At 35.7% G+C, this 25184-nt stretch overlaps 1 protein-coding gene across 5 annotated transcripts in view; it reads right to left on the bottom strand.

Moving 5' to 3' along the window:
• The window catches only part of MKLN1 (muskelin 1), a 321865-nt gene that overhangs the window by 48741 nt on the left and 247940 nt on the right, over positions 1 to 25184 (bottom strand). For all 5 annotated transcript variants that reach the window (XM_027574044.2, XM_027574045.2, XM_027574042.2 and 2 more), the window contains 4 exons: positions 24628 to 24740; positions 14600 to 14812; positions 7838 to 8059; positions 5082 to 5211 (listed from right to left, as the gene is read on the bottom strand). In XM_027574044.2, coding sequence (XP_027429845.1) covers positions 5082 to 5211; positions 7838 to 8059; positions 14600 to 14812; positions 24628 to 24740 — 678 coding nt within the window. The remainder of the gene's footprint in view (positions 1 to 5081; positions 5212 to 7837; positions 8060 to 14599; positions 14813 to 24627; positions 24741 to 25184) is intronic.

The raw sequence follows: 25184 nt of genomic DNA, 5'->3' as shown, positions 1-25184 counted from the left end.
ACAATTCAATATACCATAGTTCTGACATGAGGTTTTCTGTTTGGTCTAACTTAATCCAGTGAAATATTTTTTAGGAGATCTAGAGTACTAAAAAGACTGAATGCTCTTTAAGAAATCCTGAATAAAGTCCACGTATTTCAGCTAAGCTTTTCATAGGTTTTGAAAAGCAGAGTCAAGATTATACTAGATGAATATTTAGAACTGTGTTAACAGTGAAGATTAGAACCATATGCTTTAATTCCTAACCTGGGTTTGAGGCGTTAGAAAATTTCGGGAGACAATGATCCGTAAACTAAGATCTGAAAGATGTGCACAAGTTAGTTACACTTTGGAGGTCAGACAGAAGAGTGATTCAGGCAGGGAGAATAGCATGGACAAAAATCCAAAGGCAAGAAAAAGTTATTATATCTATAAAGAATAAATATTCAGTGGTCATGAAACAAAGAATTGGTGTCAAGGTGAGGGTGGATACTAAAAACGGGACTGGAAAACTAAGGTGGGGCATATCATAAAGGAATCTAGGAGTCAGGCTGAGTTTAGACCTAATCTTCAGAACAAAGGGACACAATGAAAAAATTTTAATCAAGTAAGAAAGCCTTTCAAGTTTACATTTTTTATGTTATTTTATTTTAAAAAAGATTGAGAGAGAGAGAGAGAGGGAAAGCTGTGGGTGGGGGAGCAGAGAGAGAGAGGGAGAGAGAAACTTAAGCAAACTCTGTACTGAGCGCAGAGCCAGATTCGGGGCTTGATCCCACGACCATGAGATTGTGACCTGAGCAGAAACCAAGAGTCAGAGCCTTAACTGACTGTACCACCCAGGTGTTCAGAGTTTATATTTTTTAAAGATATTTTCTTATCTTATTAGCACTAATCCAAAAGTAAGGTTGTTAATCTACTTCTTTGTTTTCCCCATGCACAACTGTAAGCTCTAGGAAGACAGAGCCCTTATTCACAATTGTATCTCTAGCACTTAGCTTATTATCTGGCACACAGTAGGTGACCAAAAAATATCTGTTGAATAAATGTTAAAGCACACAATTCTGTACTTCACTGGTAACACAAAAGTGCTGTATTCTGCTTGCAGTATGGAGAATGAGTTGGGGGGAGATGTGGAGTACACAAAAAGAGGAAGACCAATTATTACAGCCTATATAGATATATAGTAATATCAACTGTATTCTCAACACAAAATGACTACTGTAAGTACAGGACTACTGTAAATACAAGAATGTGAAAAGCCTTTGGGAAGTTTTAATAAAATAGTCAATGTAATAGTCATTATTCAGAGTAAACAAGATAGTTTCTGGGGCACCCGACTGGCTCACAGTCAGAGAAGCTTGTGGCTCCTGATTTCAGGGTTGGAATCCCATGTTGGGTGTAGAGACTACTTAAAAAAGAAAATCTTTTAAAAACAAATAGGGGTGCCTGGGTGGCTCAGTCAGTTAAACATCCGATCTTATTTCAGCTCACGTCATGATCTCAGAGTCATGAGATCAAGCCCAGCAGCAGGCTCTGCACTGAGCTTGGAGCCTGCTTGAGATTCTCTCTTTTCCTCTTCCCTTCCCACTGCCGCTTGCGCTTACTTGCTCTCTCAACAAACAAACAAAAAAGAAGAAGAGGAGGAAGACTGGGAACAAAGGCCAAATAGGTGATGATAGCTCAAACTAGTGAAGTTGCAATGGGAATAGAGAGAATATGGAGGTAAAACTGGCATTACTTAATTACAGTGAACCTGCAGATAGCATTGGCATACTCTTGTGAAAAACGAGGCACCCAAGAATAACACTAGCCAAAACTAGAGGGTCAATCCATCTCTACTCTTAGAATAGCCATGAGCAGGGACACGATATAATTTTGTTCCACTTACAGACACACAAACTAAGACAGAAATTAGGTAACTTGTTCAAGGTTACTTGACTAAGGACTGAGACAGGCTTTGGAGAGCTAAAAGAGCAGTTCTCAACTCTGGCCACAGGGGTATCAGAAACCCCTGGGGCCCAGAGGAGGGAGACAGAGAGAAAGTGGCACATGGGTGGTGGTAGAAAAGAAGGGATAAATAGGAAGGAAGAGAGAAAGAGAGGGAAAGGAGGAGGGGGAGGGAGGGAGGGGAAGAAGGAGGAAGAGGGAGAGAAATAAAGAGGGAGGGAGATGGAGGAAAAAAAAGGAAAGAAAAACGAAAGCGATTTTAGTTTCACTCTACTGTGCCAACAGAGCCACTGAGGTTCCACAATTCCAAATAAACCACAACAGTTTAGGCGGGAAAACTGTCCACGTATGCAGTCTAACCAGACGTTCAACTCTGCCATAAAACTCCTCAATTAAAGCATCATACAGCCTCTGGACACTGCAACCTGTAGGCATACTGTCAAAATTAAGCACTTGGAAAATGTGTATCTAGGCAAAAGAGTGATAATTTCAAAAGTTCAATCAATCAAATCAAGCCCCTGGCAGTAAGCCTTTTAATACCTCTAATTTTTTTTTTAAGATTTTATTTATTTATTTGACAGAGAGAGACAGAGCGAGAGAGGAACACAAGCAGGGGAAGTGGGAGAGGAAAAGCAGGCTTCCTGTGGAGCAGGGAGTCCAATGCAGGGCTTGATCCCAGGACCCTGAGATCACGACCTGAGCTGAAGGCAGACGCTTAATCAACTGAACCACCCAGGCGCCCTTACCTCCAATTTTATTTAGAAAAAAAAATCCAAATGTCTTGCATTTGTACAAGGCACTGAACAATCAGAGTTTTAACTATTTTTCTACCCTCATTTCATACCAACCTCCCTGCCCTCAACTCTTTCTGGAACACACTAAGTTCTTTCCTGCTTTGGGACCTTTGTACTTGCTCTTTTCTCACTTTTTTTTTTTTTTTTAAGATTTATTTATTTATTTATTTGACAGACACAGAGATAGCAAGAGCAGAAACACAAGCAGCAGGAGTGGGGAGGGAGAGCAGGCTTCCCTCCGAGGAGGGAGCCCAATGTGGGACTCGATCCCAGGACCCTGGGATCATGAGCTGAGCCAAAGGCAGACGCTTAATGACTGAGCCACCCAGGCGCCCTCTTTTCTCACTTCTTAACATGGTTCTTCCTAGTTCTCTACTTCTCATCTTAAATCTTGAAGATAACCCCTGCAGAGATGGTTTTCCAGCCTGCTTTATCTACATGGGACCTCCCATGTGACTTATTCTCATGGCAGCCAGTGTTCTGTCTTCACAGTACTTAATGGGAGACTGCAAGTCTCCCCACCAGCATGTGAGCCCTCTGAGAGGGAGGGATCTTACCCTATCTCTCAAGCACTGAAAACATGTATGGCACACAGATGCTACTGAAATATGTTGGGAGGGAGGAACGGAGAGGATCAAACTTAGATGCTAGCAGATGTCCGACAAATATTATTAATGAATGAACTTGTTCACATGGAATAATTCACCATTAATCAATTAAAAATTGAAAAACACACAGCAAAATTGGTGATTCTGATTTGTAAGAGTTGACTATAGCAGTAATTAGGGAATGAATCCATGCTTGTCACTTCTCCTAATACCTCTAGTCCATGGTGGTAAAACCATAATGATGAAAAAAGTTACTGCAATTTAACGTAAATTTAAAAAAAGAAGAATATAAAATTGTGTTAAATTTTATACAATAAAATTTTTGAAAGAGAGAGAGAATGCACGGGGGAGGGGCAGAGGGAGAGAGAGAATTTCAAGGAGCCTCCATGCCCAGTGTGGAGCCTGATGTGGGGCTTGATCCCATGACCCTGAGATCAAAACCCGAACCAAAATCAACAGTTAGATGCTCAACCCACTGAGCCACCCAGACGCACCTACAATAAATAAATTTTTAAAAACTAGAGGAAAATACATCAAAATGATAACAGATTACATCTGGATGGTTTGATAGTTTTTTTACATCTTTCTCTATTTTCCAAATGCTTTATATAAATGAGCATATTATTACTTTGATAATAAAATTATCATTTTGCTGGCTCTGAAGCTAGCCATAACCATGAACAAAGCATTATACTGATCAATTTTGCAAATTACTATATAATAATAACTCATTTTTAAAAATCTTTAAATGATAGTAGTCATTAAAACTTACCCAGAGTGAATTTTTGTACTAAGTCTTTGTTATTAACATTCTTTGCCACTTTTTTCTTTTAATCCTGGGAAGTAGTTTAAGCATGGTGGAAAAAACACCTCTGCACTCATTTCCCCCAGAAAATAAAGCTCTAGCCTCTGCCTAGTAGGAAATACGAGAGAAGAGTCCTGAGGGTCCCTTCATGTGCACTTTTTAACTATGGTACTATCTTCTGTTCAAATCTTTTTAAAAGTTTTTCTCATAAATATGAACTATTTGAATAAAAAGATCTATTTTTATAATAGCTAAAAGAAAAAGCAAACTGATCTAATTTCTCAAATTAGGCATTTTAAACCACTGCATCTTAACTACCATTCATCTGTGTATAATAATCACAGGCAAAGTGACTACTATTCAGGGTAACTATGTAAATTATTATCCAAAATAAGATACTTGAGAGTGAATCAGGGGTACTACTAATAACTATGCCAAGGCAATATGCATAACACTGAGACTATCTCAGGCAAACCAGTCACCCTATTATGAGGAGAATAACTTGGAGCTGAGCTTGCAAACTTAAAAGTCATTACCAGTTACACGAAGTCCTTCCTCAGAACAAAGACATACTCTACCATGCTACTGCCTAATATATAAGTCACTACAGTGAAAGCAGAAGGCGGAAAGGATTAGCAAACACAGAATAAGACAGTTTTTAAGATATTAATTCTTGCAAAGCCCCACCAAGCAAGCACACACATAAATAATGCCTTTAGAAATTTACATATTGTCTTTCTGCTCAAATAATATAATAACTTGTATATTTTAAACAGATAAAACTGGATAATTCAGCTGGTAGATTTTTCTTCCTCTTACTCAGAATTACTTCAATTAAAGACATGGGGAAAGGGTGAAGAATGGTTAGAAAGAAAAGAAAATGGGCTATATATAGTCTTCTACCTAAAGTAGTTAAGACATGAGAGAAGAATCACTAAATGCCTTTACCCATTCCAGAGTCTTTCTTGGTGCCATCTGATATTATGTCTACATGATCAGAGTCCACATCATAACTAAAGAAATCATTCAAATAGGTCTTCGATCGCTGGCCACCAAATACATATAAGCAACGATTTTTCTGAAAAATAAGGAAAAAGGGCAAAGAAGGGAGAAAGTAGTCACTTCCATGAAGAATTCAGAATGATCCTTTTAAAATTTAAACTTCTATAAAAGCAATTTTATGACAGATCCCATGCAATGGAGTACTATGCTGGTATAAAGAGGAATGATGAAGCTCTCTATGTACTGAGAGGTGATCTCTAGGATACCTTATTAAAGTAAAAAAGCAAGGTACAGAATAATGAATGCAGTGTGCTGCCTTTGCATAAGAAAGGAAAAAAAGGAATGTGTGTATGTTTGTTTCTTTCTTCAAAAAGAAACAAAGGAAAGAAGCTAATTAAAGACCTTAATGGGAAGGGACAGAGCAAGGAAGACAGATAGAAACCAGATCTCTCCAAAAGTACACTGACTTACAGTTTTGCCTTTGGAATTATGTATATTGCTTTTATTTAATTAACTCAAAAGAAAAAAGCAATCTCTGCAATTTGGAAAACAATGAAATAAACTATCTTTAATGAAATAAACCTATCTGTAAAGATATGACCACACAGAGACATGATCACACATAGTATTTCTAGTGATTTAATTCATGTTTTTTGACTACCCGTCCCTACCTATATCCTGAACAGAAAAATAATCAGAAAGCAACCTGAAACATTCAGTAATTTTTGTTAGTTCTGTGATTCTGTAAGTACTATAGAAAAACATAAGAATATAATACTGTCATTAGGAAGTAGGATTTTAACCTTAAAAGATACATAAATACAAAATCAAAGGGATATTAAATTTAAAAACTCAATAATTCTTAATTTGAATCGGTCATGTCAGTATGAACTAATGACTTAATTTTTCTCTTACTAAAAAAGATATATATTTATTTATGTAACATACATATGTGTGTATATAGCTATATGTATGGGCATACTGAGAAGGGGCATTCCTACTGGACAAAGAAAAATTTGGGCATCAAAAAGAATAATGACAGCACTGAATTAAAAACATCAAATATATAAAAGTCCACACATTCATAATAATGCTTAAAAACTATATTGGCTAATTTTGGAGCTTCAACTCATTACTATGAAAAGGTGACAGAGGAAAAAAAATCAAACATTTATATTACCTATCCTGTGTGGTGTGCACATCAGGGTAGCCAAAGAGTTAATGAAGGTAAGTTTTTAATATCAGAATCGGTTAATAAATACAGAATAAATAACATAATTAGAAAAATCACCATTTTATAAACCCTACACAACAATTATCAATGACTGCAAAAGCCATTTGGTAAAATGTTGACAAGAACCTTCATTACTGATCAATCAGCCTGATAACACCTAAACCCATCAAATAATTTTAATATCACCAAAAGTATGATAACTACACATTAAACGCCTCTTGATATTTTGCAATCACACCATCTTTGATGTATTCTTGCATTTCTCCTTTTGCATTCCTCACCCCCCAAAAAAGAGAAAATCTAAAATCAAGCCTCTAGATCTAACTATCAGCTTATAGGAAATATGGAGACTAGATGATCACAATACTACAAGGATAAAATTAGCCAAATCAAGAATATGGGACATTTGAGAACACATATGATTCAGTTTCTTTAACAAGTAAATAAATGGTATATGAGGGGGAAAAAAATAGGAGCAGGGAGTACTGTTATGCTTAAAAGAAATTTTAGAGACATAACAACCAAATATAATACATAGACCCGTTTTAGAGTCTGACTTGAATAAACCAACTATAGAAAGGTATTTTTCAGTATTTCAGAAAATAAAATGAATGCAGACTATGTATTAAATGATAATATGAAACTGCTGATGCTTTTGTTGAGTATTACAATGGTATCATAATTATGTTTATAAAAAAATCCTTATCTGTTAGTGATACACCATGGTATTTATAGGTGTAGTGACACACTGTCTGGGATTTGCCCAGCAAAATAAAATTTCAGAATAAACTTAAAAATCGGAGAAACATCAAAGAAAATGAAATTTAACTGGGATAGATACATGACAAACGAACAGTGGAATATTGCTAACAGTTGAAACAGATAAATAAGTACACAGGAATTTATTACTCTTTTCTCTACTTTGATATATATTTAAAATATTTTACAATATGTTTTTAAAGTTAACAGAAAGAAGCCCAAGTTTTCATATAACATCTGAAAAGGTTAAAGAAATGGCTCCATATTGGTTTTGCTGACAAATTTACATTCTAATTCTATAAAGTCAATTCTTAATTCTTCGTACTTAATGGAGAGTGGCAGAGATGAAAATAAAATAGATGATCTTCTAGTTACTAAGAGAAATAAGTAGAAAGATAAACAGAAAGAAAGATACATAGAAAAAGAAATAGCTACAGTATCTGTATAAGCAGTAGTTAGTCTTAAAAGTGTAGAGATTAGTATTCAAGTAATAACTATTTAGGAATTACTATGTTAATAGTAAGAGTCTTATAACTAGCAACCAGTTCACTGTTGAGGAAGTTTTATTTTTGTCTATCATTGCTAACACTAATCATTTATTTTTAATGAACAGTTTTGATCTCTTTCTGAAGATTTGGATTTTGCTACTTCTTCTTTTATTGAGAATATACATGACAAAATAACAACACAATGTATAGAATATTCTTACTGAGTGGAATAGCATGCAGTGTCCTATCCGAGACTGGATGTCCTCAGGCCCAGCATTACAGGAGTCCTCTCGAAGAAGTTTCCAAGTTTGACATTGACAGTTGAAAGCAAACAACCCACTGAACTGTGGTTCACTGGCTCTGCTGTCGTCTACGCTGCCATTACATGTCAAAATTCTACCACCAAAGGTGTAGATCATATGTTTTTCTGAGTCCATACACATCTATCAGAACAAGGCAACAGATTGAATCGTTACAGATTGTTCCTGTCATATGTGCTAAAATGAAACCAATGTGTGCAGTTTTAGATTCTCGAGAAACTAAACTTTGTCTTAATAACACTAAATACCACCCCTGATTATCATGTGCACTTACTGCAATAATGCTTACCAACTGGCAGAGATTCATGATGCATTTCTAAATACCTTTTTGGGTTTCTGTTTTTTGCAGTGAGAGCAAAATATATTGGGTTAAAGACCTTTATGCTTTCTTGAAACTGTATAATTTTTACCAAATCAATCAATAATACATGAGGTGATTAATACCAAAGACTGAATGCTAATCATACTCTATGGGCAAATAATGATCACACCCTCCTTATAAAAACTCCCTTCTTTCTATTCTAGGCAAGCATCCATCCTATTAATCTTGCTACCCTTTAATCAGAGGGCAGGTATGTCAATAAGAGTGATACAACTAAATTTATTTCTGCATTTATTTTGCAAAGCTCTTCAAATTATGTTGTTACAATATAGTAAAACAAACAAAGAGATGTTGGCAGCAGTCTCCAGACTGACTTCTCTTGTAATGAATCTGCCTCCTTTAACACAGTATTATAAATTTAATTTTCTTTGAGGTATGTTATACAATTTATGTTGATTCTTTCATTCTTTCCACTCAAGGAAATCATGGCTTTTCATAAAAATATCTCTGAGAAAAAAGCCATTTGTCACAAGACAGTAAGAACCAAATTCTATTTCAAAGAATATGTGAGTCCTAGTTGGGAATTAGATGTTGAACACAAATGGCATTAATATTTAAGGAATAAATTGCATATACAAAACATCTATCTTTTGGCTAAAGCACAAATACTAGCCATTATATGTTCAATTTTCTCCTCCCATCAAATTGTGCTATTTGCCTATTTTTGTAGTTTTCAGGAAAAGCTATTTTCATACTTGTAAATTTTGCTTTTTTAATTAATATTAAAAAGAAAAGATTCTAGCATCTCCTAATTTTTCCCTAACCACTAAAAGATCCAGTTACTTGCCATTTCCCAGGTTTCTGACAACCTTCCATAAATTAAGATGAAAATCTATTCCTCAAGGGTGAAATCTTGGTGAATATGGTTCAAAGTATTCCCACTTTTTAATCTTAAATGATCGTATCATTAAAAGCTATCCATAAGTTGCTCAAGACAACTCCGTATGGCCCCATTCACCTACTACATCACCATCTGAGGTTTCACTGAACCTGAGTCACATTACCCTGTCCTAGGCACTGAAGGCTCACATCTCTCCAAACACCTCAGGATCATGTTGAAAAACCTAAGGCCCCACATTATGGGAGCCTATTTAAATTTTTACAAATTTACAAATTCATACTAACTTTGGCCAAACTCTGTTATCCAGCTTCTATAGTTCTACTTCAAAAGGAGTTTCTATTTCCTTCAGGGGATATTTAATTTTGATGTGGCTATTCTCATTTGTTATTAGTGGTGAGGCATAAACATCTTTATCTTGGTAACTCCACCATACCAGACCAAACCAACTCAAAAAAAGAGTGAGAAACTATAGTAGCTTCACTGACTCTTTCCCATATCTTAGAACAAACAGGACACAAAACAGATCAAATTAATTTTATTCCTTCGGGTTGGTTCTTCCCAAGATAAGCAGTGTCAATGAGGGTGAGTTATCAAATAAGAACTGTTAACCGCTCTAGGAAACTTCATGTTGTTCAGTTTATGATTTCTTTTTCATTTTAACCTCTGAAAAAAAGTTCTGAAAAGCTAATAACCTATTAAAGTCTGTATGATAATATTAACATCTTTTCTCTTGAAGATTTCAAGAGATCATTTATGTCAAATCTTGGAAGACCATTCACTCATCTACTCTATCAGGTTAGATATTTAATTCCTAAAATCAAACAAATAGTGGATAGCCACTTATTCCCCACCCCAATGTTTTAAAATCCAAAAGTCTTTTACTCTGTCACATGAACACAAGATTGGCTAGGATTAGGCTGGGTTCAAAACCATTTTTCTCCTCACAAACTCTGAAGCTTTCTAACCAGTGTTGCTCAACACACAAACCTCCAAAAATGCTTCATGTTAATCTACCCCTTGCTTACTTACAAAGGTAACCAGTTTCCTCTCTGCAGCTTTTAGGATTTTCTCTTAATCCATGGTTCTAAAATTTCATTAAGAAAGTATCTAGAAACAGCGCAGAAGATCATAGGTCAAGGGAGGGAAAACTGAAGGGGAAGTCATCAGAGAGGGAGAAAAACCATGAGTTTTTCTTAACTATAGGAAACAAACTGAGGGTTGCTGGAGGGGAGGTGGGTCGGCGGATGGGGAAATTGGGTAATGGTTATCAAGTAGGGTACATGATGTGATGAGCACTGGGTGTTATACGCAACTGATAAATTACTGAACACTACATCTGAAACTAATGATGTACTCTATGTTGGCTAATTGAATTCAAATAAAATATTTTTTTTAAAAAAAGAAAGTATCTTGGTAGGGATATTCTTTTTCATTCATCCTAATCTGTCCCTGGTGGTTCCTTTAATTCTAAAAACTGTCTTTCTTCAGTTCTGGGACCTTTCTTCCTTTTTAACCTTAAGGCATGTTGTTTTCAGTTTGCTTTCATTCTCTTTTTCTAGAACTCCTCTTAGGTGGATATTAGAACTTCAGGATCTTTTCTCTGTTCCTTAACATTTCTCTCATAATTTCAGCTAATATAGCAACTTTTAGAGATGAGAGCTTTTTAATCAATTGACTGAGACTTTTATTTGGTTATCAAATCTTTAACTTATAATTTTTTTAGATATTTCTTTTTCATGGATGAAACAGCCTCCTGAATTGCTCTAAAAATATCACTTAAACTTATCTTAAAGGCTTCTCCAGTCTATACTACTAGCTGTTTTTGTTAATTCTTAATCTGTTGAGTTCACTGCCCCTGTCTGTCTCATGGTATTCATTACTTTCAAATATCTTATTTTTTTGGCTGTTGATCTAATCCTCTTTGTATCTGCAAATTCCTGTTCACCTGCCTCTTCATATACAGCAGCTCTCTGGTGCCTCTTGGGATCATTGCTCTGTCCTGTCCAGCTCCAATGTCCACACTCAACACCAGACCCATGTGGACAATTACCCAAGATAAGTGCTGCTCAAACTGGAGAATGCCCTGCTGTCCAGTCCCCAATTGATCATCTAATGTCTGCCCCAGTTACATAAACTTTGAGACACTCTATTTTTTTCTTAAATAAACTTTGAGACTCTAGTTGCTGCAGTCTTATGGGCTCTGGTTTCTTCTGGCTGGGTCTGAACCCATTTGCTTTCTACCTTACTGGAACTCTCCCCAATTTTTGTAAGTTCCCCAAGGACATTCTTTCTTGTTTGCAACATTACTATTAATGTATTCTTTTGCATTTCATAGATTGTGGGGCAAGAGGACAGTAAAAGTTTACGTTCAGCCTGCCGATCACCTAGTGACCCAGGGAGAAGGTCAATGAACTGAGATATTCAGGCCTTTGATTGAAGTTTCTCCAGTCATTCCTAGCTAGCTTGTATTCTATTTTCTAGTAATTTCCTCCGAAAGTGTTTATACTTGGAAGGACAATTTGGCTAGATATAAAACCCTTGGCTCACACGTCTTGTCTTGAATACCTTCTAGATGTTGCTCTATTGTCTCTCTTGGCACTGAATGTAGCTGTAGAGAAATCTGAGACCAGACTCATTTTAGTTCTCTTATAGATGACTTGATAATTTTGCCTACTTGCCCCAAAATGCGTCTTTATCTTTGAAATTCAATATGAATTCTATTATATGTTCCAGAGTTGAATGCCTATGTCAATTTTCCCTCAATACAGCATGCCCTTTTGATATGTAAGTAGTCTTGAATTTTATTTATAAATATTTGTTCTGCTCCACTGTTTTGGTTTTCTTCTTTAATGTCTCCAATTATGTGTATGTTGGCTCTCTTTTGACTGTATTCTCTATAATTTTCTGGCTAATCCTTTTTACATCTTTATTACTGTTCTCTTTATCTGCTCTTACTTCTGTGCTATATGACCCTTACCTACTCTTCATATTCCTTGTAGATTACCCTTCATTTCTGAAAGTGGTTATGTTTTTCTTTAATTTCATTCCTGAATTTTATCAGGTCCAGTTTCACTATTCCTTTTATTTGGCCATCTCATCTGCATTCTTGAATTTATGCTTTGTAGTCTTCTTCACAGTTTCAAGCAGCATTATGCCATTTAATTCGTGTTAGAATACTGGAATATAATTTTTCATTTGCTGTTGCATGAAGGAAAGTTTTGCTTTTCTTTTTCTTTTTATTGTTTTTCTTTAGAGTAACTCTCTAAAGATTTGGTGTTTACTGCTTTTAGTTTTTCATATTTAAATGAGTTTAATTTCCCTGGACCCCAGATAACAGAAGGTTCCTATACAAGGGTGATATTCTTGCTCAAGGATCTCTTCTGTTGCTACTGAATTAAATGGCTTCTTCAAAATATGGTGCTTCTGTGAAGTCATGTCTTCTCTATGAACTTCATCTGGTTTAGGGGGCTTCTATTTCATGCCTTGAGTTCTCCCCTATTACATTGTGTGGGCTTCAAAACTAGTTCTGGGTATTTCAGTTGTTTCTGGCTAAACTTATAAGGAATTGGGAGTTGTGGGTTTCTCTGGTTTCTGGTTTTACTGAATATGTGACTTATGGGGATGTTTTTCCTTAATATTTTTGTTTGGTTCTCATTGTCACTGAAAATCATATAAAGCAACATGGAAAACTTCAGAACTAAGCTGCCACTACAAGCTTAAAAAATCTAAGTCTTTAATTTTTTTTTGTTAAAATTTTAAATGGCCAAAGTAACTTCTAAACATGTCTACATGCCTCTAGCTTTCTCACGTTCTTCTCAAATTTGAACGCTAAGTGTCAAGTCTTAATGTGTCATGAATGACCCTAAGTAATTTTTGGAGTAGCTTTATTTACATGAACTAGAACAGAAAATGGGGGCTTATAAAGATTGTGTTAATTGTTGATATCCTGGTTTCTTCACCCCCACTGTTCTTCTATTACATCTAATCAGATGAAAATCAAGCATCATGTAACAGAACCTAGCTTTCAAGGAACATTCTATTTTATCAAAGCCAAGACAAAGAAAGGTCACAGACAGGACAATAAACAGGTTATACTCAGGCTACCCTAAGCTATTCTTTTTTCAATCTGTAAAAATAAAGATATAAGCATCTTTTGTAAAAGAAATTTGTAACCAGTTGGAAGAAAACAAATGGTTTCCCTAATAGCGTTATTTGATGACCAGCCTAACATTTTTTGAAGTTATTATTTTCCATTATGAACAACAATGAGGATGTCAGCAGGGAAGTGCAAACCTTCAAAGAGCTCAGTTATGGAGAGCCAGCAGAAGTTCTAATTCAATCTGGGGGATACTTTGAAGACTAACGTTTTTGATTTTCCACCCACCATTCACTTGATAGGCATAAAACCCACTCCTCTTTTCCTTACCATTCTCCTAGTAACAACTACTTGTTAATATAAATGTCAGCAGGAGAGTTTAAAAGCAAAGAATTTAAAAAAACTCTAAAGAAACAATAAATTAAAAAAAAGACCAGGGTTTTAATTCCTAGTTAAGATATTAGGCCGAAGCTAGATTCTGTCATTATCTTAGCACCACTTACCATTTCTCAAGTACTAGATAATGCTATGTTCATCAATATAGTGTCACAGATTTTTTAAAAAGTCTTTTTCTCCCCCATACTACAAAAAAACTTCTGGATATGGGTTGAGCCAAGTAAAACTGCCTACAGAATTCAGTAGTTACTGTTTTGTGTACTGACCTATACTAAACTGATCTGGACTAAATACTCAAAGACTGGTAACAATGATAATGACATTGATGGGGATGATGATGAGAACTACATGTGTATTAATATTAAAATGGCATACAAATTGCTATGTGTAGTCTTTTTGTCTATAGCACCATTATGTGATTTCTCTTGGTGCTCAGTTCAAACTTAACTTCATCTAGTGTATGTCACATTCCTATCTGCTTTTTATTGGGTTTATGATTATATACAAAAGTAAATGTATCTCACTCAAATTGGAAGAAAAGCTCTAGATTTCAAATTCTCAAACTCATTATAAAGTAATTTTAAATTTCTTCCAGGAATGTAGAATAAAAAGTTTTAAGAGTGTAAGTTGTTATTGTTGAGTTATGACCATTTATCATAAAATTAGTTTTTCCTAATATGTACTGCTCTATCTACTCTCTAAAGTTTTTATAAATTAACGTTTGTTGTCCTGAGATCTTAGTATTTTATCCTGCACCAAACAAGAGAAAAAAAAATATTAAAGGGTAACTTTATACCTACTGAAATAAGAGTTATTTTTATTGTCTATTCTAGGTATTTGTAGGAAATCACCAATAGAAAATGCAGCATAACATGTAAAATAAACCCTAAGAACAAGAGTTATTAAGCACTAATTAATTCCACCGTATTATTTATCTGTGCACCAAACCTGATGATCAAACACCAATTTCGGCCCTCCATCAGCAGCAGTATCCTCACTAAGTAACATCCATGTGTTTGTGTCAATGTCGTAACGATAGAAGTCACTTTTCAGAGATTTGCTGTTCCTCACGGAGGAATCCAAATAACGCCCCAATGTGTAGATTTGCCTTCGTTGAATGTCAATGCACATTTTATGACATGACCTGGCACTAGGACCATTCTGTGGAGAGCAAAGAAAGAAAAAAGAAAAAAATTCAAAGAATAACAGAAAAATAAAATTAAATCCTTTTTTGTTGACTTTCATTAAAAGGTTTGCAATAGAAGTACAACACAGGGTTTAAATCTTACCACAGAAATGCTTAAAACCTACCAGGAAAGAAGAGATGAACTATTGTATACCTTATGGCACTCTGTTTAGAACACTTATATGGCTTCTATTATACACCCATTGCATTTTAGTCATTTGTGCACACAGCTTGATTCTCTAGTACATGTCAATCTAAAGACACAATTGGTCTTTAAAATATTTCTCATTAAAATTCCTCATCAGAATCTAGCACAAAGCAGATACTCCAAGAATATGTAGAATTGCTGTATTTTGTAACTGGAAGGAACCCTAATAAAATCTCTAGTTTAATTATCTCCTTTTAAAGATGAGGAAACATAACCCTCTTCGAAGAGGAAAGGTGTCCTTCTGAAAGCTAGGAAACTAGTGACAGCACCAGAATAAAAATGCAAAATGTGACTTCTTTGTTTACCCTTTATATTACATAAAACTGACACTCCTGAGTGAATAAATAACACATAAATAACACAGTATGAAGAACACTATATTATCAACAAAATTAATTATTTGAGATCACTTACATCACTGGACTGAGTAAAAGGCAAAAAGAAATTGTAGTGTAGTATAAACTAAACATAGAGTTCATGGGGAAAAAAGAGAACTTCAATAGGGCAGGATTTGATTAGTTGAAATGCGGGAAAAGAAAGAGAATATTTGTTAAATATCTCCTAAATTCTATCCATATTATTACAATGTATGCATGTCTATATTTCATTCAATCCACATAACAACTCCATAAGGAAATATTACCATTTCACAGAGTCTAAGTAATCTGTCCGTAGTAACAAAACTAGGAAGTAAGCTAGAAAATCTAAACCCCAGTGTAACTAGAACAAAAAACTATGTTCTTTCCATTATTCCAGGCTGGTTTTTCCACAAGATAAGAGAAACAAAAGCAAAAACAGATTTAATCCAATGTGTGTGGTTATGATTGAGATGAAGACTTCCTACTACAGAAAGTTGAAGAGTGAGGCAGAAACAGAAGCCTGGTGAATGACTGACAGAGGAGACTGAATGTAACCTTGCAGGCAATAAACTATCATGGGTTTCTAGAGCAGAATTTAAAAAGCAGTATTATAAAAAGAGTATTCTAGCATTGTTATTTAGATTAAATGAATAAATAAAGATATTAGGCAGGAAGAATAATTTGACATTATTGTTATCAATCCAGATGTTAAATTGATTTGTATCTGCACTTTAGTATTCATACTAATTTTAAAACTTATTTTTAAAGATTTTTGTCAAGGAAAATCTCCAGCAGATAGGATGGAAATACTATTTTTTGAAAGAATGTTATCCACAGTTAACCTCAAAAACAAAGATAGGATAATATGTAATAAATCTATGCCATATATCCTAGAATGTGAAATTTTAACAGGGGAGGTAACAGAACTTCTTGCTTCAGGTGAATTAGCATAAATGCTATTAAAATGATGAGCAAATTATACCTTAAGTAAGAAGAAAAAAGGAAATAAAGATAAGAATAGGAACCAAAAGAATAGAAAACAGACAAAAAATAGAGATAATTAACAATGTGGGTTTCCTGAAAGAGTAATAGAATTATAAACCACTAGCAAGACTGATTATTTATTTATTTATTTTAAAGATTTTATTTATTTATTTGACAGAGAGAGACACAGCGAGAGAGGGAACACAAACAGGGGGAGTGGGAGAGGGAGAAGCAGGCTTCCCACCAAGCAGGGAGCCTGACGCAGGGCTCGATCCCAGGACCCTGGGATCATGATCCGAGCCAAAGGCAGACGCTTAACGACTGAGCCACCCAGGCGCCCCAAGACTGATTTTTTAAAAAGGAAGAAAAAACACAAATTGCTAAATATGATAAATGAAAGCAGGAACATCACTTATAGGCTCACTAGAAGTTAAAAAGAAAAAAAGGGCTATTGTGAAAAATACACGTAAAATCTGCAATGTAGATTCCTTGAAAAATTATAAACTTAACTAAAATTGACACAAGATGAGAGAGAAAATCTGAAGTCACTATTGAAAAATTGAATTTATAATTTAAAATTTTCTTCCCACAAAGAAAATGCCAGTCCTAGATACCTATACTGGTAAATTTTATCAAACATTTAAGGAAGAAATAATATTCCTAACTTATTTTATGAGGACAACAGAACACTGAAGCCAATTAACAATACTACTACAAAGGAGGAGGAGGAAAAATACTTTACAGGCAACCAGCAACGAGTATACCTCACGAACAGACACAAAACTAATCTTTAACAAAATATTATTAAATAAAATGCAGCAGTATATATAAAAAGGGTATTTCTTAACTAAAGGGGGTTTATCTCAGGAATGCAAAATTAATTTTACATTTGAAAACTAATCAAGGTAATTTACCACATTAAAAGAGAGGAAAACAATAGTCTTATTTATATAGAAAAAGCATTTGATAAAATTCAACACACATTCATGAGGAAACTTCACAGCAAACTAAGAATAGAAAGGAGCGTCCTCAATCTAGTTAAGAATGTATGAAAATCGGGCGCCTGGGTGGCTCAGATGGTTAAGCGTCTGCCTTCGGCTCAGGTCATGATCCCAGGGTCCTGGGATAGAATCCTGCATCAGGCTCCCTGCTCCTTGGGAGCCTGCTTCTCTCTCTGCCTCTCTCTCTCTCTCTCATGAATAAATAAATAAAATGTTTAAAAAAAAAAAAAGAATGTATGAAAATCCTAAATCTAATTTTTCACTTAATGGTGAAATACCCAGTGCTTTCTTACTAGGATCTGAAACAAGATAAGATGTCTATTCTCACTTCTTCTTCTTTTTTAAAATTTATTTGAGAAAGAGCATGCGCATGCACAAGCACAAGTGGGGGGAGGGGCAGAGGGAGAGAGACAATCTAAAGCAGACTCCCCTCTCCATGCGGAGCCTAACTTGGGGCTCAATCTCACAACCCTGAGATCATGTCCTAAGCTGAAATCAAGAGTAGGAAGCTTAACTGACTGAGCCACCCAGGCACCCCTATCACTTCTAATTAACACTGTACTAGAAGTCTGTCAGCACAATAAGGCATTAAAAAATAAAATAAAAGCTTGTAACAGAAAAAAAGAGTGGAAAGGAAGAAGTAAAATTTATTCACAGATGACATGACTATTTCTTGAAAACATCCTCAGAAATCAACAAAGAAACAATGAGACATAGTACGTAAATTTATTTTTTTTAAAGATTTTATTTATTTATTTGAGAAAGAGAATGAGAGAGAAGAGAGAGCATGAGAGGGGGGAGGGTCAGAGGGGGAAGCAGACTCCCCGCTGAGCAGGGAGCCCGATGCGGGACTCGATCCCAGGACTCCAGGATCATGACCTGAGTCGAAGGCAGCCGCTTAACCAACTGAGCCACCCAGGCGCCCTAGTACGTAAATTTAGAAAAGTGACATGATATAAAGGCAATATTAAAAACCCAACTTAGTTCTCTATATTAGCAATAAGCAAACAGAAGATAATTTAGGGTGGGGCAGAGGGAGAGAGAGAATCTTTTTTTTTTTACAGATGTATTTATTTATTTGATAGAGAGAGAGAGCACAAGCAGGGAGAGCGGAAGGCAGAGGGAGAAGGAGAAGCAGACTCCCAGCTGAGCAGGGAGCCTGAAGCGGGGCTCGATCCAAGGACCCTGGGATCATGACCTGAGCTGAAAGGCCCAAACATTTTACTTTTTTTATTTTTAATTTTTTAAAAGATTTTATTTATTTAATTGACAAAGAGAGACACAGCGAGAGAGGGAACACAAGCAGGGGGAGTGGGAGAGGGAGAAGCAGGCTTCTTGCTGAGCAGGGAGCCTGATGCGGGGCTCGATCCCAGGACCCCGGGATCACGACCTGAGCCGAAGGCAGACACTTAACGACTGAGCCACCCAGGCACCCCTATTTTTAATTTTTTTAAAAGATTTTATATATTTATTTGATAGAGAGAGACACAGCGAGAGAGGGAACACAAGCAGCGGGAGTGGGAGAGGGAGAAGCAGGCTTCCCGCTGAGCAGGGAGCCTGACGCGGGGCTCGATCCCAGGACCCTGGGACCATGACCCGAGCCAGAGGCAGACACCCAACGACTGAGCCACCCAGGCGCCCCGAAAGACAAAATCTTAAGCAGGCACCATGCTTAGCATGGAGCCTGATGCGGGGCTTGATCTCACAACCCTGAGATTATGACCTGAGCTGAAATCAAGAGTCCGACACTTAACTGAATGAGCCATCCGGGCATCCCATTTTTTTAAGTCTCACTTACAATGCATGAAAAAACAAAATACGCTACCACCAATTTAATAAAAATATCCAAGAACTTCAATCTAAAAACTCCAGGAGTACTGACAAAGAATGAAGACTGAAATAAATGGAGATTAACTACATTCATGGATTAGAAGACTTATTATTATTAAGACATCAATTCTCTCCAAATTGATTTACAGATTTATCACATTCCCAATCATAATCCCAACAGTTTTAGAAACTGACAGTATTATGATTCTAAAATTTATAATTTTTAGAAAGAAATAATAATAATTTAATAAGAAAGAAAGAAAATTTTTAAAAAGAAGAATAAAGAGATCTTACATTAACCTGACCTCAAGGAATGTCATACTGGTATATAAACAGACCAAAAGATACTGGAGCGGGACAGAGTATCCCAAAAGAGACATATACTTATATGATCAGTTGGGTTTTTGACAAAGGTGCCAAAGCAATTCAATAGGGAAAGAAGACAGGGAGCAACAAACTCTCATACATTTCTAGCAGGAATATAAAATGGTAAAATCACTCTGGAAAAAGCTATAGTAGTTTCATCAATGGATCGTAAAGGGTGAAAGTTTCATGAGTAATAGGGTACTTTCATAATCTCAGAATGTCTTCCCACAAGTTACTTATCAATTATTGAAGGGAAAAATCTGGAGGGCACTCTCCTTAACCAAGTGATCAGAGGTAACACCAAAGTGATACAATGTACCTCCTGATGGGATATTCTAAGGAGGACCCAATGTCATCCACATGGTATTTGTGCTAAAAATGCTCAACCTAAATCCAGTCCTAAGGAAACAAGAAACAAATCCATCTGAGTGATAGTCTACAAAATAACTACTCTGTGTTCTTCAAAAATGTCAAGGTCAAGAAGGATAAGGAAAGGGTGAGAACTATTCCAGAATAAAGGAACTAAAGACACATGACACTGAAATGCAATGCATGATCATGAGTCCTGGTCAGGGATGGGAGTTGGGAGTGACAATGGGACATCTATAAAGGACATTACTGAGGTATTACATGGATAAGTGTCTACATCTGGAAAGGGTCTGCGGATTAAATTAAAGCAGCAGTTCTGAGGACAGTCTTGGGTCTCCAAGACACTTCAGGGAGTCCACAGAGTCAGTTTTTGTTTATAACACCACTAAGATAAGAATTTGTCTTTCGTTCTTATTCTCTTATTGAGTGTACATGAAATTTTCCAGAGGCTACACGACTTCTGATGTAGTAACAGATTGGATACAGAAGCAGATATGAATCCAGCTGCCTTCTATTAGCCAAACATTAAAGAGATTTAGAAAACTAGAAAACTTTATATAAAACAGTGCTACTTGATGTATGGTGGTTATTTCAAGGAAATGCACCTATGTGACTGAGTTACAAGCTGACCCAGCCGCTTTTTCCATGGAACACTCTATTTATGTGAAAGAAAACTAACAATCCAAGTGCCGTTATTCAGATATAACGGTTATGAGACATTTTCTGAAAAAATGAATAGTTAGTATGTCATTTTGAAAAAAACACTGACAAAATTTGTTGCCAATGATAAAAGCAAATTTTAAAATTTGTTTTGAAGCAAAAATTAGAATTTTTAAACCTTCTACCTGCTACTGTGATCTTGATACCTTCCCAATACTTACAAAACTTTTCTGATGAAATTGACAGTAATATTGACAAATATGGGTTTTTTGATATTGTATAATAAAATTTCAACATTTGGAAGATATGCAGAACTCAGGAAACCAGTAGTTTTCAAGTGACCAACACATGGGTAAAAAAACCATGCATGGGTAAAAGACCTATTCAAAAAGCAAGACAGAACAATGGATTTGAATGTAACAATACAAAACATTAGCTGATATGGTTTCAGAGTCTATAATGCGATCACCTTTAAGAAAGAACCACTTGTCATTTTGGGATATGAGATCAAAATAGACCATGTGCAAATATCTGAAAAGGTTATTAAAATACTACTCTCCTTTCCAAAAATATAACCATGTGAGGTCCAATTTTCTTCATATATTTCACGGAAAACAACATGTTGCAAGAGATTAAACACAGAAGCAGATAGAAGAATCTAGCTGTCTTCCATAAAGCTTGACATTAAAGAAATTTATAAAAATGCAAACTAAAGAAAAATACATTTGTTTCAAACCTTTATAAAAACTTACTTGCATATCTATATGAACATTTAAAGTAATTATTCTCTTTAAGAGCTGAGCCATTCTATTATCTATCAAACTCCTAAATGTGTTATTAGATACATATTTAAGTAAATTAAAGTGAATTAAATTAATACTGCCTCTTAATTGCATATCATACTTTTGAAACACATGCCCTGGGTATCATCAAATAATACCTTGTACTCACTCACTGGTATAGAAAATAAAATGAGACATATGAAATATTCACTGTTCAATTTTGGAAGGAATGAATATTCATGCTACAGCCATATACTATTACCATTTATTTCATAGAAAAACTAACGAAAAGTTTTTAGGCATCTATAGGAAGAAAGCAATAATAAACGCATAATGAATCTGAACTCCAGTACCGAGTCACCACTGACTTCAAAATAACAGCAACGGTCTTCTCATCAAAATAATTTCTGTATTTTTCCAGTACTAGTTTAAAATAATAATTTTTTAAAGATTTTATTTATTCATTCATATACAGACAGAAAGAGAGAGCATGAGCAGGGGAAGAGGCAGACGGAGAGGGAGAAGTAGGCTCCCCGCTCAGCCAGGAGCCTGATGTGGGGCTCGATCCCAGGACCCTGGGATCACGACCTGAGCTGAAGGCAGATGCTTAACCATCTGAGCCACCCAGGGCCCCCAAACATAATTATTTTTTTTAAAGATTTTACTTATTTGACAGAGAGAGACACAGCCAGAGAGGGAACACAAGCAGGGGGAGTGGAGAGGGAGAAGCAGGCTTCTCGTGGAGCAGGGAGCCCAATGCGGGGCCCGATCCCAGGACCCGAGGATCATGACCTGAGCCAAAGGCAGACACTTAACAACTGAGCCACCCAGGCGCCCCTAAAATAATTATTAATTGCATTCCAAATATTACTTATATATAACATATGTAAATAATATAAAAATAACCACATCCAGTTTCATAAATAGAACATTAATATGACCTCTGAGTTCCCCTGTAAACTAACCTCCTCTCCTGCCAAAATAGCTACTCTCCTGATTTTGTATTTATCTTCCCATGCTTTTCTCCAGCATTAATTTTTCATTTAATTTATCTCACCTATTTGCTCACTAAAGAATAAACATATGATTCATGCTCAGAGTCTAAGTAGGGAAACAGAAATGTAAACTACTCATTTTAGTTACCTACTGAAGGAATTAAGTGGTTAAAAGTGGGCACACCAAAGGAAGCTTCTATGTGGAAAAGTCAAGAAAGGTTTCCCCGAGAAAGTCTGAACTGAGTTTTAAGAATAAATAGGTGTTTACTAAGTAACAGCTAGATGCATGGGAGGAGGAACCCTCTATTAATTTCAAGCGAAAAGAACATTATTGCCAAGGGACCATCAGGTAAGAGAGTTGAATTCCAGCAACTAAAGGTGTGGCTGGCACATAAAGTCAGGAGATGAGGCAAGAAAAGTAAATGGGGACCAAATATGATGAGAAATTTGAAATTTATAATCTAAGCCAAAGGAGCTAAGGTTGATAAAGTGCCTTATCATTATGATTGTTGTTGCTGTTATTCACACTTTCCTGTATCTATGCCCTTTGATAGTGCCCCTCACCATACAGTGACTCTAGCTTTGGCCATATGACTTCCTTTGGCCTATGGGACAATAACAAATTTAGTGGTGTGCTCATGTCTACCTTTTCTCCTTGCGGCCCTGCCCCTGACATGCCCCAAGCCCCAGCTAGCCAACAGGAAGGTGAGCAACTATGTAGAACAGAGCCAAGTAGCCCCCGCTTGAAGCTATGCTAGACTAGCTGACAGCCAGCTGACTCCGAGACACATGAATGTGCCCAGCCAAAACCAAAAGAATGACGCAGCCAATCTGTAGACTCGTCAACAAAATAAACACCTACTGCTATATGCCACTGAGGTTTGGTGGGTGCTTAGAATAGACGGAATGTAAGACATAAGTGAAACAGGGACTGAAGCTAACCATAGGGGTTAAGCACGTATCACATGGCCAAATATGCTTTTTAATGAATGGAAAATAGACAGCAGATTAACAGCGGAGGCAAAAGTTTAAGAAAGAAGCCATAGTGTTGGAATTAGTGCCAAAAGGAGTAGAGCAGGAAAGACAGCTGAAATGCAGTATTGGGTGCTAGAAATGTTGGAACTTATGCACTAATTAGACATATTCAATGAAGAAGGAGGATTTCAGGATGAATCCTAGACTTACTGCAAGAATAATTACAGATGCAATCAACTTAGATTTATAATAGTTTAAAAGAAATAAGTTAGGAATTTTTTTAGATCTCTACTTTTGTTGAAGATACAAATAACCACTTCAGAAAATGGTACTTTAATACTGAAAGACAAAGGCCATTTTTTTTTACAGATTTTCACAGAGATAACAAATAGAAATCAGAATTTAAGATATCTTTGAAAAGATAAAAACTACCCAAATTAATCACTGGAACACGCTAAGCAGAATCCAATTTCCTAGAATTAAAGACAGAGCACTGATCTTCTGAAATGGCCATTCTAGATTAAAAGCAGTGCATTGTGAATTAGGTCTTTTCCCCCACTTTTCATTTTCAGGTCCCATCATTTTGTTAAAGTTTATTTTTCACCTCATAATCTGAAACAGCTTAGATGGAGGGTACAATAAAAAATTCTATAAAGATCTGGAAAAAATAAATCAGTTAACATTTGCTTTATACTAGTGTATAATTATGCACTTACATAATTCAAAGCCATAAATCCAAGCCATCTTATTCACTAAGGAAATGCTTTATGTATATATGTATCGATAGACACACACGTGAATACAATTTTAGTCAAAAATAAAATATCTATCATTTGTGACAACTGATATATAGTCAAATAGTGAGGGACCAAAAGAGTGAAAAGGTAAGGACAATAAAAGCACATTTTTCCAGAGGAAATCAAAATAAGATGAACACTCGGAATAAAAGTAGAGGTGACAGGAACATGAGAAAAAATATTATTACACAGTTACATTTCCAGACTAAAGTAGTTAAAAACTACTATTATATTTGATACCCATTTCTATTTATCTCTATGAAATAGATTTGTTCATGTAACAGTAGTTGAAGAACCGGGTATAGAAGCTAGAATGCAAGAATACTTAAACCAAAGTTGTTTACCACAAATACTTCTGCTACTACTGTGGGTATAGAAAAGAACACAAATAAATCATCCAGAAAAAGAAGGGTACACCCACACCCCTATTGTAATATAGATGGATGAAAAGTCTGAGAACTTGCCTCTTTCTCAGTGTCTCTAGAGATACATGTCCACTGGTTCTCCTTCACACTGTACGCCCAGAAGTCAGCAAGATCTTGTGTTCCATCCCAGCCACCAAACAAATATACGGTCTCTATGAAAATTAGAAAAATATGCATAAAAAAACCCTTAAGGATAAAATTTAAATATAGGCACCCAGATGTAGCCATAGTTTTTAAGATCACTTAAAAAGGCACTTCTAAATAAACTTAAAAATGAAATTCGTCAATGGGTAACATTTCAAAATATATACTAGGCTAGTATCTCCTAAACATGGGTATATGGAAAGGCTGCTGCAGGACCACCTATTTTGAGAGATTGGTAAAAAATACAAATAACTAAGAGACATTCCCCGAGATTCTTTCATAGGTCTTCAGTGGTTAAGAAGAATCTGTATTTTTTTCAACTATCCAGAGTGAATCTCATGTACTGCCAGTTTAGGAGTTTCTGTGCTAAGCCACAAAAAGTTTACATTTAGCAGCTTCCTAGCAATGCAGTGTCAGATTGTTAAAAAAAAAAAAAAGAAAGAAAGAAAGAA

Source organism: Zalophus californianus, chromosome 12 (assembly GCF_009762305.2).
Source record: "Zalophus californianus isolate mZalCal1 chromosome 12, mZalCal1.pri.v2, whole genome shotgun sequence".
NCBI lineage: Eukaryota > Metazoa > Chordata > Mammalia > Carnivora > Otariidae > Zalophus > Zalophus californianus.
Note: the sequence above shows the minus strand (reverse complement) of the source record. Positions and strands in the feature narration are given on the sequence as shown.